Below are 16,744 nucleotides of genomic sequence, written 5' to 3'. Positions count from 1 at the left end.
GAGGGAGACAAACCATAAAATACTCAATCTCAAAAAACAGACTGAGGGTTGCTGGGGGGAGGGGGGACAGGAGAGGGTGGTGGGGATACGGACATTGGGGAGGGTATGTGCTTTGGTGAGTGCTGTGAAATGTGTAAACCTGGCGATTCATAGACCTGTACCCCTGGGGATAAAAATACATTATATGTTTATTAAAAAAATAAATAAATTTAATAACAAAACAAAATAAAACAAAAAACAAAAAACAAAAAAACCCTGAGGTTTTAGGGTTGCCTGGGTGGCTCAGTGGGTTAAAGCCTCTGCCTTCGGCTCAGGTCATGATCCCAGGGTCCTGGGATTGAGCCCCGCATTGGGTTCTCTGCTCAGCGGGAGGAGCCTGCTTCCTCCTCACTCTGCCTGCCTTTCTGCCTACTTGTGATTTCTGTCAAATAAATAAATAAAATCTTTAAAACAAAACAAAACAAACCCGAGATTTTAAACTCATGGTTACCAGAGGGGAGGTGGGCGGGAGGATGGGTGAAACAGGTGATGGGCATTAAGAGTACACCTACCATGATGAATGCTGAGTAACATAAGGAATTGTTGAATTACTACATTGTACACCTGAAACTAACATAATACTGTATGTCAACAATGCTGGAATTAAAAAAAAATTAAAAATGAGGTTTTATTTAAAAACTCAAAATGCCATCTAAAATTGCCAAACTTGTTTTGCCAGTTGATATTCTCAGAAATCAAAGCTTTGCCTGTCTAGTCTGCATTTATATTTAGTCTGGGTATTTAATCTCTTTTTTTGATCTTAGTTTTGCCATACACTAAGAGCTGTTTTATAAGGCTTTAACATTAAGTTAGTTTCGTAAGTTGTAAAATCATTTTGTACTAGCAAACAGCTTATTTTAGAACTGCTCAGAAAATATACAAAGGAGTGACAAAGAACTAAAATGAACACTGTGATTCTTTATTTGAGTTTCTTTTGTTTAAGTTATTTACCTCTTGTGAAAGCTGTGTTACTTGCTCCTTTTGATGTTCCAGGTCTTTTAAAACCAACGAGTTTTGTTTTTCTAACTGAAGCACTCTTCTTGCCAAGTGGACACTAGGTAAGTGAAATAAGAAAATGAATGCTTAAAAAAGAGGAATGCTTTCTAAAATATTGATAATGTGTTTGTATGCCTTAAAACTGACTTACCGTTTCCTAGTAATACTGCAATATTTACAGAAAAAATATGGAGTCAAATATTTTCAGGTGTCAACGTGGAAGACCAATTTCCCAACAGCTCAGAATTTTGAAAGTAACATTAAAATCTCCTCAATAATATAACCGTGATATATTGATTACTACAGTAATGGTTTCTAGCCCTTGCTATAAAAGTAGAGAGTTACATTATTACTTGCTTGAAAAGACCACAAGATAGCAATTTACAGTTTTTCTCCATTTTTATAGAAATTTCCCATTTACAAACAAATCAGGCAATTAGTTGAAATAATAATAAGCCTGCACTTAGAAAAGCTTCAATGTTTGCCTCAGACAACAAAATGCATTTTATAAGGCAAAAAACAACTGAATACATTTTCTGTTGAAAGGCATGCTGGAAAAGATGCATGAAGAGTGGGAAAGTCTATAGTAAAGTCAGCTTCAGTACTAAACAATCACACTTAGACCATCTAATGATGATCACGACTTGTATTGAGTGTAACCTCCAGTATTTAACATCACATTAAATGTGAAATAGCCCAATTCCACTTTAAAGACACACACACACACAAAAAAAGACTCAGCTATAAAAATCATTCCTCCTATCTACTAGGGAAAGAAACATGGTATAATTCTTTAAAGCACTGCTAATAATGTTGGGAAGACATGATGTTCCAAAGACCTTCTTTGTGATTCCAAAAAACTAAAACTTCCCTATTTATAATATCTTCATGTTTGAAGGAGTTAATCTATTACTGAGTTGCAAAATCTGTGGAATCGGGGGAGACAAGATGTTATATAATGACATGGAGTAAAATATTTTCACTTTAAATAAAATTACTTTATTTGTTTATGGAGCAGGAATAATTCCATTATATTTTTAATATTTCCTAACAGTGGATAAAGGAATGCAGATAAAACTCAGGAAGTAATGCTAAATATCATCCTACACATCCATTTCTTTCTTTCTTTTTTTTTTTTTTAATTTTATTTATTTGACAGAGAGAGATCACAAGTAGGCAGAGAGGCAAGCAGAAAGAGAGAGAGAGGAGGAAGCGGGCTCCCTGCCGAGCAGAGAGCCCGATGCGGGACTCGATCCCAGGACCCTGAGATCATGACCTGAGCTAAAGGCAGAGGCTTAACCCACTGAGCCACCCAGGTTCCCCCTACACATCCATTTCTAAGAACTTGTTATCCCAAATGAAAAAGAGGAGTTCTGGTAAAAGTTTATGTAGTGAATTGCTCAGCTGGTGTAGATATGCTCATATCTACATTTCTACTGGCATAAGATTTTACCTTAATAATCAGCTGAAATAAGAGATGGAAAAGATACTTTATTTTTTGACAATCATTTTTTGTAAAAAACAGCTTTAATGGTACAGAATTTTATTGCTATGTCATTTATATAGCACAAAGTCCACCCATTTGAAGTGTCCAATTAAGTGATTTTTAGTATGTTTAGAATTATGCAACGAATACTCTAATTTTAGAATATTTTCATTCCAAAAAATCTTTCTCCATTAGCATTGTTCCTCATCTTTCTGCCCAGCTGTTGGGAATCACTTATCTACTTTCTTCTATAGATTTTTAAGATATTTACAGTTATGGCTACCCCATTTTCTGTCTCCCAATCTAAGATTAATGCTAAGTTCTCTCAAATTTGACCCTAAAATAAGATCACTACAAATAAGTTTTAATACTAATTTTATGTTATGTTTACAGTTTTAACCCGCTGGATTTATTGTATATTTGTAAACAGTAATATTTTATTTCATGAACTCTTTTTTATGAAGTTAATATAAAATCCTTTGAGTTATATTCACTTATATTTTCATTTTCTTTCTCATCCTTCATATATGTTAGGAGTAAGTCTTTTCATCTTTCTCTCACAGAACTCAGCACAAGGGTCTTCTGTGTACACAGTAATTTCTCAGTAAGTGTATGTTGAAGGTACAGACCATGTCTGTGTAATGCTCAGTATGGAACAATGAACACAGTCAAATGCTATTACACTGAAAACAGTTGCAAATGATACAATATGGAAGAAAAGGAGATGCAAGAAAATAATCAGATGCAAAGGTCACCCATTACCAACATTTTGAGGAAGATAATGGCTTGAAGACAGCATGTTTAATGAAAGTAAGTAGCTCATCTGATTTGGGTGCTTTTGTTTTGTTTGGCAATTGCATAACGCTCTTAGGCAGATATGGTGTGCTACCACTTATCAATGCCAAATATCACATGACATAAACTAGTGAATTCAAGAAATTCTTGGTATGTTGGTGCTTATGCCCTAATACCAGGGTTACCTCCTTCTAAGAATTGCCCTGATTTTAGTTGAGGATTCTAAGAAAGGAAGATCAACTCTACATAGAAGGAAGTTATCTTATGATGCCTTGAAATGCTCATAATGTGTTTTATGGTGTTCTAATTACTAGTATTTCGGAGCATTTTACTGAGAAGAACTGTCTAGGAACTGACGCTGACAAAAATGACTGACTTTTATTATGAATGTTGATCTCATTTATGATACATGATGCTTATAATGTAGAAGACACTGCCGTACAGTCGGTCTTCAATTGATGCATTTTTATTCCTAAAGTCACTGTACAGACAGCAAAACACATCTCTTCATAGACATTTCAGAAATAGTATTAAGATCCTCGGGTTGCCCTAAATGACCCATTCAGCCCATGGATTATAGATGTTACAGAGAAAAAGGGGAAAAAGAAAGAAAAATTAAAAATATTGTGAAGTCTAGAACACACAGGAAAAACAGGACATATAATTTTTCATCATTATCATATTGTAATTAAACGAAAATGATTATAATATTAGCATTTTTTTCTTCATCATAAATATCAGTGACTACTAGAAAAGCAGGATGAATTAGAAGAAACATTATTTATTAATTCATTCAACAAGACATCCAAGAACATTTTCTTTTTTTTTTTTTAAAGATTTTTATTTATTTATTTGACAGAAAGATGACCAGTAGGCAGAGAGGCAGGCAGAGAGAGAGAGGAGGAAGCAGACTCCCTGCCGAACAGAGAGCCGGATGTGGGGCTCGATCCCAAGACCCTGAGATCACGACCCGAGCTGAAGGCAGAGGCTTAACCCACTGAGCCACCCAGGCGCTCCAGCAAGAACATTTTCTTTTAACAGAATTTATAAAAAGCCCATAATCTATATAGGCACTGGGAACACACAGTTTCTACCTGGAGGATCTAATAGTCCGCGGAAGAAGATGAGCAAGTAAATTACCACGCAGTGTGCTGAATGCTAAGGAGAAGGAGCACACCGAAGGATGAAAACTGAAACTGATGAACCTGATGAGGAAGCAGAGAAAGAGCATTCTGGGTAGAGGGAACAGCATGATGTGTGGGAGTGTGATATGGTCTGATAAAGCACATGGCGCGTGGTGAGAGCTGAAGCTAGAGACAAAGGCAGGGATATATGATGAAAAGCCTTAAAGGTTAAGCTGAGTTTGGATTTTACCCGTAAATTGGTTAGGCATGACATGATCAGATTTGCACTTGGGAGAGTTCTCTGTCAACACTGTGGAGAAGGAAGAAGACTTGAGCCAATTACAAAGTTAAGATCACAGTCTACAGTGGTGGTCTCAAAAAGCAATTATGGGCAAAATAATCCATTGAAGTATGAGAAATTTTACTGACATTTATTTTAATATTAAATGTCTTTAAAATTTTATTATTGTTTTAAGATTTTATTCATTTGACAGAGACGGGGGGTAGAAATAGAAAGAGAGCACAAGCAGGGCAGAAGTGGCAGAAGCAGGCTCTCCACCAAGCAGGAAGCCCAACATAGGGCTTGATCCCAGGATCCCTGGGATTATGACCTGAGCCAAACAACGCAAACACTAAACTAGTCGACTGAGCCACCCAAGAGTTGCAAGTGTCTTTAAAATGTTAATTTTCTATATAGGTTTTCTATTTCAATGTACATAATATGTTATTCATATGATAGTACATATATGTAATTGATAAATAAATACATGTACATGGATTGGTAGGTGAATGCTCATGTTTTTTTCCCAATAGGGAGTCATTAAAAAGTCTGGAGACCATTGGTCTAGGCCAGTTTTTTCCAATAGAAATATAATGCAAGCCACACATGTAATTTAAAAATTTTAGGGGCCACATTAAAAATATTACAAAACACATGATGATATCAAAAATTAACTCAAAATGGATAAAAGACCTAAATGACCTAAATGTAAAAGCTAAAATATAAACTCTTAGAAGAAAACACAGGAGTAAATCTTCCTGACCTTGGAATTTGGCAAAGGATTCTTAGATATGGCGTGAAAAGCACAAGCAACAGAAGAAAAATTAGATAAACTGCACTGCATCAAAATTAAACAGTTTTGTGCCTCAAAAGACACCATCAGGAAAGTGAAAAGACAATACATGAAACAGAAGAGAACTTTCCAAAATATGTATCTGATAAGGGACTTGTATTTAGAAAATATAAAGTATTCTTAAAAAAAAAAAAAAAGGTTTTATTTATTTATTTCAGAGACAGCGAGAGTGAGAGAGCACAAGTGAGATTGAGGGGGAGTGGCAGAAGTAGAGGGAGAAGAGGCTCCTTACTGAATAGGGAGCCTGATGCCAGACTTGATCCCAGGACACTGGGATGGTGATCTGAGCTGAAGGCACAAGCTTAACCAACTGAGCCACTCCAGGTACCCCTTAAGAACTCTTACAACTCAGTTATAAAAAGACAATCCAATTACAGCATTTACAACAGTGCCTTATGCTACAGAAAATTCTAAGTGATTACATAAATGTATCTTTGTACTCCTTGTACTTCCACGTCCTCTGAAAGCATAATGATAGGGTCAGACACATATATATCACAGATTTTCAGATATTCCTCTTGAAAGGTTGGTACAAATTTTAATTCTCATGAACTAGAATGAAAGTCCTCCAAAGACTAGGATTTTTATTTATTTTCTTCTTGAATGTAGTCAAAGTACATTGAGTAATACCCGGTACAAAGGAGGTGCTCAGTAATAAACCACTGAAAGACTGAACTTTATATAAGACCTCCTGTTTTGGGGCACCTGGGTGCCTCAGTGGGTTAAGCCTCTGCCTTTGGCTCAGGTCATGATCTCAGGGTCTTGGAATCAAGCCCCGAATCAGGCTCTGTGCTCAGCAGGGAGCCTGCTTCCCCATCTCTCTCTGCCTGCCTCTCTGCCTGCCTCTCTGCCTACTTGTGATCTCTCTCTCTCTGTCAAATAAATAAATAAAATCTTAAAGAAAAAAGAAAAGAAAAGACCTCCTGTTTCTTCATACCCTAGCTCACCATGGGCATAATCAATCTTTAAAAGTTTTGCTAATATTACCTTTTTTAAACAATAGAATCTTACTTTAAATTTTTTCATTTGTGAGGTTAAACATATTTTCATATGTCTGTCAGACATTTGTATTTTTTTAAAAGATTTTATTTATTTATTTGACAGAGATCACAAGTAGGCAGAGAGGCAGGCAGAGGGAAAGGGGGAAGCAGGCTCCCCACTGAGCAGATAGCCCCGTGCGGGGCTCGATCCCAGGACCCTGAGATCATGACCTGAGCCAAAGTCAGAGGCTTAACCCACTGAGCCAACCAGGTGCCCCACATTTGTATTTCTTATTTAATGCAGTGATGTTTATTTTCTTTTCTTATCTACTTCAAATCATAACTACATGGGTAATTCTACTGTGTCTAAATTATTTAAAAATATCAAGGTCTTCTGTAATCTCAACTGAACCAACCTTATTTTCCACCAGTCTACTCTACTTAATGTCCAATGAAGATGCTTTGTATATTTCTTCCTCTATACCTCTGTTGGTCCCCCAGTCTGAAGAAGACAGGTTACTTCCTTGCTTGACAGATTCAACTTCTTCTTCTTCTTCTTCTTTTTTTTTTTGAAGTAGGCTCCACCAATGTGGGACTCAAACTCAAGACCGAAGACCCGAGCTGAGATCAAGAACCAGATGCCTAACTGAGCCGCTCAGGCAACCCAGACCCAACTTTTTCTCAAAGTCTCTCTTCAAGATCCGCTTCTTCCATTTCTGACCATTCCAGTCTTCACTGATCTCTATTCCTCTGACTGATACAGTCTGGCATACAATATGGCACTAAATTACATACTTTTTGATCTTTTTTGATATTCTTTCACATGTGTTAATCGTTTCTTTAACGAGAGATGGAACTTACATGGAGACCCGATATTACCCCCTGTGGTGTATGCTAAACAGAGTAGACACTTAATAAATCCTTCTTTGATTTTGTTTTAAGTGAATTTTGTTCCTATAAACACACTGGTAGAAACCATATTCTTAGCTCGCAGAGTTTCAATATTAAAGCGTGACAATGCTCAGAATCTAAGCACTGAACTTGTAATAAAAACGTGCATGAAGTTAGTAAAGGAAGGCAAATATTACAGATACCCATTCATCTCCCCTTCTGTATCTTTAAATGTGGCATATTGTGGTGCATGAGTGGGTGTCATAAGTGGATTCTGTGTAGAAATCTGGGGTGTTAGAAGTGGGAAGAAAGAAATTCACTTTAACTGAAATCCAAAGCAAGACGAATGAAGAATTTCTCATCGATGTTGCTGAGTTTCTGTCTCTTTAAGCACAATGCACATAGAATGAAAACAAGTCCTTCCCAAGTTCTCTATAAAGCGCAACTATGACTATAGTCAGGAAAAATGACTCCTGCTAAAGGTTATTATTATTATTTTTTGTACAGAATGTACTGAACTCAAGAAAGCACTGCTTTTACTGGCTATCTGTTGGACATTAAGGTAGGTACAACAATATTTCTTTGTAATTATATTTATTGCCATGTGATTTTTACCTGCACCAAGATTAAGTTCAACATCAACTAGAAACTACTACTACAGGAGTGCAGTTTTGTATCTAAATATTAAATAAAAATTTCACCTGTTAGCTGGTAAAATTTTCCCATCTGAGTTTTCTCTTAGTTCCCTCAACAACTTCTCGACTCCAGATAAAAGTTATTCTCTTAGATCTGTCGATGGAAGTAGCACTGCTCATTCTTACATATAACTTCATAATAGTATAGCCCCACCAATGTGGACATGAGAGATTTCCATCTCTATTGGAGATGTCAAAGCAGAATGGAGAAGTGATGTTCTGTCCCAATTCCTTCAATCTTGGGTATGATTTTCTAAGTACTATCAAAACTTCTTATAAGTAAATACTTACTTAGTGACTTGCTAATTAGTTACCTGTTTGAAATGACATTTGGCTTTTCGATCTTTATCAATTTTAGCAGTTCAGAGGTCTGTCTCTACTAGTATGGCATAAAAAAATAAACTGTTCCAAAAAAAGGGCACTAGTGCCAGAATGATTCTGGCTTCAGAGCTCTTCAGGTTGGTGATGCCTGTACTGCCTGTTCTGTTGGTAATTCTTGAGAACCAAATAATGGTCTCATGCTGATGACCTATAGTCATATGAAACTTGCCCTAGTTTCTTCTATAGGTTTCAACTTTCGAGTTGACCACGAATAGAACATCAGTAACTTTTTAAAGGGCTATTCCTAAAACCAACCCAAATGAAATCAGTACAACTTTCCCCAAGGACAAAAATGATACTTCATCTCCATGAGAATAACAAGAGAAAAGCAAATTTTCATTATGCACCAAAGTTTACTAAAGGAAAAACAAGTTTCCTCTGCTTTAATTTTTTCCTTTATTATAAAGCTCCGTCTACTGTGAGACTTTCAACTTTCAACTCTTTATAAAACTAGACGGAAACTAAAACAAAAGGTCTATAGTATGCAGTAAATCTTGCAGTTCGAAAGGTTTAAGAACCTTCAGAAAAGGCTACCCATTCAGATCTGCCAAAGCAAACAGAGAAGCACACACTGAGGCCATGTTACTGCCTGGGTGTTACCCATTTAAGTTGCAGGTTAAAGAGCATAACCAAAATATGTAACCAGAAAATCTTGTTTGCTATTTTCAAAACAGTCATGACCGAAACAAAAACATTACTTCAGATTTTCAAGTTTCATCAAGTCAAGAAGAGCCCATTTCATTTTAATTTACTTTCATTATGTAAGCCCTTTTCACCTACTGTAACTTTGTCCCAGAAAGAGTTTGATGTGATATTTCCTTATTGTTGATTATCTCCACTGAAACTCTGAAATATAAATAAGCTGATTTGAGAATTATAATGTGTTTAAGAGACATTTTGAGGAGTTACTTTTCAAAGCACAAAAATTAACTTTGCTACTTTTTTATAGGAAATTGGCATTACAATATGTCTTAATACTAGTAGCAAAGAAAGTGCATCTCAAAACCGGTTTCATGTCCAGGGGAGTGTCTTGACTAATTAAGAAGTCTCATTAAAATTCTCAAACAAAATTGTTTTAAGTGAAAACTTAAACTGGGACTAAAGTTTTTGGAACACTAGCTTTTCCTTTCAAATCAACTATGTAATGTACTCTAAGAAATATTAATCAGTCTAACAAACGAGCCTTTACTGAATGACCCGCTACATGCCAGGTGCTGTGTGATGAGCTCTGCATTCATGTTCTCACTTTCGTTTCATAACATACCTTGAGTAGCAACAGGCAACCTGTGAAAATTTTCAGTGATTATCGAATTTATTAACATGAAACTCAAAAACCAAAGGTCTAAAAATTAAATTTTTGGATAACCATTAAAAACTATGGGGCATCTGGGTGGCTCAGTTGTTGAGCATCTGCCTTCAGCTCAGGTCATGATCCCAGGGTCCTGGGATCGAGTCCGACATTGGGCTCTCTGCTCAGCGGGGAGGCTGCTCTCCCTCTCCCACTTGACCCTACTTGTGCTCCCTCTCTCCCCGTGTCTTTCTCTGTCAAATAAATAAATAAATAGAATCTTAAAAAAAAAAATCTTTTTGAAGACTATTCCATGACATAAGAAAATGTTCAAGATGGAATTGTAAGATAAAAAATTAAGCTTCCATGTTACATATAATAATACCCTAACTATGCAAGAAAATACATGTATCTATATAAATTCTGAATAGTTATCTTTGGATGGTGGGATTACCAGCAATTTTCTAAAGTAAACATATTATTTTTATAATCAGAAATTTACTTCAATTAAGCATTACTCTAATGTACCTAAATCTGATTGTTGAATGTATAAGATTTTATATCAAACGCAGTATGAATGGAATGTATAGTGTAGCAGTTGAAAATAAGTTCCTTTGAAATTTTAATATAGTTTGGTATAGACTAACACGTAATGAAAACTTTATTAAGCAAACATTTCATGTGCGGTTGACTGAGTTGTTTTATAATGTACCTTCAGTTTCCATTGCTTTAATTTTAAATGTGAAGAATTCAATACAGATTCTCTTAAAAGCTACATTGCTTTCATTTTAAATAAGTTAAACTTAAACAGAGCATGAAGCCATTGACTTCTTTGCAAATATCTACTAAAAAATGAAATACAGACTTTGTAAACTTTGGAAATGTCTCAGACCCTGAAAGAGGGACCCTCTTTGCTACTGCTCAATTTCATGCATACAGCAGGCACTCAATAAAAGATGTTGAATGAATGGATGAAGGAATGCATAAATGTCCTCTTTGGATATGTAGACTTACTTTCCCTTCACTTAGTTTAGATGACCTGAGAAGCACTTCCTCAAAATAACCCTCTGGTTCACCATGAGACGAATGCCTGGCACCAGCTGGTAGGAGATATTAATAGTATGCCCATTAGGCACTTGTTCAAGGCACATAGTGCAGTGATAAAATCTTTAGAAATATTTGGATAGTTAAGATTATTCAGAATATGAATCAGTTGTGGTTCCTTAAATCTTCACTCTAAAATTATTAAGAAATCAACATCTGTTTTGGGAAATTCTTAAAAAAAAGTAAGGTAACAGCAATAATTACTTTCAATTTTAGAGGAACTCAGCATTTAGGGCTAAAGAAAAAAGCTTGCAACAGCAAAATTCTTTTTCCCCCTTGTGACAAAGATTCTTTTGAAGGATTCATATTGCTAAAAAAAGAAGAGAATAGACCTTTCCCTTCAAATTTCAATTTTTAGTATTTACCAATCATTTACCATTGACAAAGAAGTTTTACCCACAAAAGTACTTTCTATTCCTCCCTAAGCAATAGAATGCTCCAAAATAGTGATATGATGATAATTACAAAATAGCCGAGGTCACCCTTAGTGACCTGTGAAGAGAGTGGGCAGAGAATGGGAATGGGACGGGGCTATAACTGATTTTTCAAATAATACTTAATTTAGAAATACGTGCATCTTCACCAGACAGAATTAACCATTCCAGCTAAAAAATGACACTTGACAGTCATTCATCCTTGATCTAAAATTTTTCCAAATATTTTCTTTAACCAGTAAGGGAAATAAAGTATCCATTTGTTTTGTTATAAAATGGTCTATATCTTACATCATGGCCTTAAAGACATTTTATTCTCTGAGCCATCACCTCAAAGTTTCTATGAAAGTATTAGAATTCAGATAAATTGTATTTCTTACTTAATGTGTAATGTCTCTAAATGTTTCAATCAACTCATACAAAGATAAAAGATAGGCAGCTCTGAATCCTCACTCAGAGAAGAGACAATTCTACTAGGTATCTCACATCATGCTACAAAGAGAAAGAGAATAAACAAGAGTAAGATACAGTTGCTGACCTTGAGAAACCTTCCATCTGGCTGGGGAAATGACATGGGAAACAAGAGTTAATGGGATAAGAGAGATGATCTATTGTGTAGTATGGAGAAAATAGATGTTTATAGGCATAAAGATATACTGCCCTCATTTTGGGTAGAGAAGCAAAGGAGGCTGGAGAGGTGGGACCACGTGGAGAGGCCTGGAGGTCTGGCAGAAATATTTAGGTTTGATAGAGTAGCAAACAGGGCAGTGAGATGTTTTTGCACAGAAGGATGAACTAAAGTGGAGAAAGGAATTAGGTAAAAAAAAAAAAAAAAATCAGCTAGGTCAATTAGAAAACGGATTAAAATAGATACAATTTTTTTATTAGTGTACTTTAAGAAGTATCTCATGAAATCACGAATGGATCTCCCCCCAAGTTTTCTGGGCTTCACAGTCTTCTATACTTTAAATTATAATACACGTTCAGTCTCATCTCTTTCTCTCCCTGCCTCTCTTTTTCTTTTTCTCAAATATATGTCAAGGAATATACACAGCTGAATTAAAAACAAGAGGAAAAAAAGGAAGCATAATCAATTAATTTTAACCTGAAAACTGTTGGTACAAAAGCATTTGTAACTCACTTGAAATTAACATGAAAATAAAACTAAAATGGTGTCATTATCACTAAATCTAATTCTAGGAAAGTTCTAACATACACTTCGTTTTATTTACCATTAAGCTCACTTAAAAATACATGAAATGCATGATTATAACTTACTGTGCTTTATTCTGTGAGCAATTTAATATTTATGCATACTAAGAATAAAGTAACTTTACTTTGCACATTATCAAAAAAGCATAATGTAATTACATTTAGCTTGAGTAGATAAGTAAAACAAATATATATTGATTTTACCTTTGCTTTAGTCGCCTTTTGGCTGTTGTGGGAACATTAGCACCATAGCCATAGGAAAAAAGAACCCTTTCCGCCTCATCTTCATTTTCAACTGGAAAATATTAAAGTGTATGATGTAAAATAAGTTTTTTTTTTCCTTAAAAAGCACGGCAGAAGTGAAAATAAAAGAGGTCATACTAATGAATCAGGGAGCATAAGAGCATTAAAAAGGGCTAATGCATAATCTCAAACAGTCCATTTGTAAGTAGAAGCGTATTTCTTCAAGTATAGGGTCGCTTAAATTTGTTCCCTTTATTTTTAAAAGGTGTAAGGGCTTGCATCATAGTTAAAGTTTCTTCTTATAAAGCATAATAATATAGATGCTGTGTTATTCTGAATGATTCTAAGGCTTTTTTTGTGGAATGTGTGTTATGTAATTATAAATAAGTAATGATAACATCAATTTCATTACTTCTCTTCTTGATAAAACAAATGATTAATTTTAATTAGGAAAGATGTCCATTATTTTATCAGAACAACTTTATCTTAACTTGCAATCATAATATTGTACATTTAAGTAGGTTACTCTGTGATAAAAAATGCACACTATGAACAATGTATTGACGGCCTTTTTTTTTAAGTAGAAAAAAATTCAGTTTAACTGTTTACTTCTAAATCCCGCCACTGTCACACCACTCTTTTTCAGGAGGAATTTTAACTGACAGGTTAGCATTTCATTGTTAAAAAGTTTGAAGGCAATGGCAACTTTATTGTAGGTTGGGATTAAAAAATAAAGTCCCCAAAACTAAAGGTTTACTAGCTCAAATTAAGGCAGTCAGTGATATATAACAATTTTTATAACATTATTCAACAACAACCATTATTTTAATATTAAAAAGAGAAACCTTTCTCTTTCTTTTTTAGAAGATTTTATTTATTTATTTGTCAGAGAGAGAGAGAGCACAAGCAGGGAGTGGCAGGCAGAGTACGAAGAGGGAGAAGCAAGCTCCCTGCTGAGCAAGGAGCCAGATTCTGATCACTGCCGAGGGCCCTGGGGTCATGACCTGAGCTGACGGCAGACACTTAACCGACTGAGCCATCCAGGCGCCCCCAAAAGACCTTTCAGAAGTGTTCCAGATTTAAAACAAAGCCACAGAGTTCACATTAGTGAATGAAGCTATTTGCAGGTCCATTACTGTAATATGCATATATTTGTTGACTGATCTTTTTATGGCATAATAAGAATTTTAAATAAATTTTCCCTGTTTTCCTTTAACTTTATTCCTATTTTTCATGGTGAGCCAGAGTCCATCTTCAGAGGTAGATTTATTAGTTTTCAGGTAAATGTGGAAGCAAGAGATGACATATGCCATTGCCAATACTATTATCAGCTGTCATGGCTCCAGATCCAAGATGAGTTCTTCAATTTGGCTCTATCAGAATGGTAGAATGGCTCTCCAAGAGCTGGTATTTACTTTATTTATTTATTTAAAAGATTCTGTTTATTTATTTGACAGACAGAGATCACAAGCAGGCAGAGAGGAAGGCAGAGAGAGAGAGAGAGAGAGAGAGAGAGAAGGAAGCAGGCTCCCCGCTGAGCAGAGAGCCGGATGCAGGTCTTGATCCCAGGATCCTAGGATCACCATCTGAGCAGAAGGCAGAGCCTTTAACCCACTGAACCACCCAGGCACCCCCTTGAAAGTTGGCATTTTGATACCTATCTGACTCTTGTCTCTAAATTCAGAAGGAAGAAGGTAAATGTAGTTAAAATCTCAAAAACCCATCAGTTAGATATTAATGGACATCTTAAATTTGAGGGTTTTTTTTAATTGTTCAAATTTTTATTTTGGTGCACAGTATAAGAAATGAACTTTTAAATCAATTGAATTTTATGGAAAATGGAACATCAAATAAATTAGACCCATGTTAAAATAGAAGGTCAGTTAAGTGTCCAAACTTAAGGATTTAAGAGCCACAGGTAAACTTCAATTCTATAATCTTCTTTAAAAGGTCAAAGTCTTTCAAACACAACTTTGCTATGTACTGCACCTAATAAATGAAGTCTAACCATCTTCATCTCAGCTGAAATTTCCTGTATTAGATGGTGATCCTTTGAAAATTGTACACAATGTAGTACTAAAAAAGAATGTTTTTTTATTCTTTAAAGTTTATTTATTTATTTGACAGAGAGAGAGAGATCACAAGTAGGTGGAGAGGCAGGCAGAGAGAGAGAGAGGAGGAAGCAGGCTCCCCGCTGAGGAGAGAGCCCAATGCGGAGCTCCATCACAGGACCTGGGGATCATGACCGGAGCCAGAGGCAGAGGCTTTAACCCACTGAGCCACCCAGGAGCCCCCTAAAAAAGAATGTTTGGTACTACATCTTTGAAATTTTTGTTACTAAGTAGTCTTTAAGAATATAAATATTCTTTTTTTTTTAAAGATAAGAATATTCTAATTTCCATTGTGAATGGATAGAGATGACCCTAGTTTCTAGATCTTCCAAGTATAAATATATTTTATTCTAAGATGATTTTAATATGATTTAAACAAAAGCAAAGCAAAAATTTATTTCTGCATTTTTCCTAAAGATTTTATTAAGAGGGATGCCTGAGTGGCTCCGTGAGTTAAGAGTCTGACTCTTGATTTTGGCTCAGGTCATGATCTCAGGGTGGTGAGATTGAGCCCTGCATCTAGCTCTGTGCTGGGCATAGAGCCTGCTTAGGATTCTCTCTATCCCTCTCCCTCTGCCAGCACCCCACTCCCATTTCTCTTGGGTTGCATGTCTGCTAACTCTCTCTTTAAAAAAAAAAAAAAAAAAAAAAAAGATTTTATTCAGAAAATATTTACACATACGGAAAAGCTGAAGGATGTTTATAGTGTACACCCATATAGCTCAACATATGGATTCTAAGTTAAACATTGCATTGTACATAATTTATTATACATCTATCACTTCATACGTTTATGGATGTATCTTACATTTCTGATGTTATTTTCAAGTAAGTTGTAGACATCTGTCCTTCACCTTTTAACAGTTCAACATGTAAATTATCAACTATAGTTCAATATTTATTTTAGTTCTTCTTAAAAAAATTAAATTTACATATGGTAAGGGGTACAAATCTTAAATCTACCATTTGGTGAGTTCTGAGAATATACACATATGTGTAACACAAACCCTATTAAGATACAGAATTACAACACCCTGGAAAGTTCCCTAATACCTCTTTTCCCAGTTAATTTTTGGAGACAACCATCCTTAGAGGCAAACACTGTAGTGCATTTTTTCACTATAGATTAATTTTTCCTCTTCTAGATTTTTACATTTTTTTTTTTTTAAGATTTCATTTATTTACTTGACAGACAGAGATCACAAGTAGGCAGAGGGCAGGCAGAGAGAGATTGGAAGCAGGCTCCCCGCCGAGAAGAGAGCCCGATGTGGGGCTGGATACCAGGACCCTGGGATCATGATTGGAGCCAAAGGCAGAGGCTGTAACCCACTGAGCCACATAGGCACCCCTAGACTTTTACATTTTTACATTTAAGGCTTCTTAGATAAGCGTAAAATTTTTCAGATTCACCCATGTTGTTGAAGAATCAGTAGTTTGTAACTGTTTCTTTTTACTATGGGGTAGTATTCTAGAATATAAAATGTATTATGGTTTGATTAGCCATTTTCCTGTGATAGTCACCTGGGTTGTTGCCAGTTTTTGACTATCATGAATGCAGCTCCTAAGAATATCAGGTAGAACTCTTTTTGTGTGCATATGCTTTCTTTTCTCTTGGACAAAATACATAGGAATAGAATTGCTGTATTATCAGATAGGTTGTTTGGTTTTATAACAAATTGCGGTTGTTCTGTATTCTCACTAACATTGCTATAACCAGTCTTTCTAATTTCAGCCATTTTCGTAGGTGTGTACTAGTATTACTGAATGTGGGCCTTTTAATAGGTCTTTGCATTTCCATATAAATGGAATATGAAAAGTATTTTAAACTGCAT

The 16,744-nt window shown here is 35.5% G+C and overlaps 1 protein-coding gene across 1 annotated transcript in view; it reads right to left on the bottom strand.

Annotated features, from left to right (window-relative positions):
* Positions 1-16,744, bottom strand: part of PIBF1 (progesterone immunomodulatory binding factor 1) — a 196,853-nt gene that overhangs the window by 62,986 nt on the left and 117,123 nt on the right. The window contains exons 13-14 of the mRNA XM_059377554.1: positions 12,763-12,853; positions 991-1,093 (exon numbers count right to left, since the gene is read on the bottom strand). Of these exons, the coding sequence (XP_059233537.1) occupies positions 991-1,093; positions 12,763-12,853 (194 nt within the window). The remainder of the gene's footprint in view (positions 1-990; positions 1,094-12,762; positions 12,854-16,744) is intronic.

The sequence above is a fragment of the Mustela nigripes genome, chromosome 15, assembly GCF_022355385.1.
Source record: "Mustela nigripes isolate SB6536 chromosome 15, MUSNIG.SB6536, whole genome shotgun sequence".
Taxonomy (NCBI): domain Eukaryota; kingdom Metazoa; phylum Chordata; class Mammalia; order Carnivora; family Mustelidae; genus Mustela; species Mustela nigripes.
The sequence above is the reverse complement of the archived record's forward strand: the minus strand, read 5'-3'. Positions and strand labels throughout refer to the sequence as shown.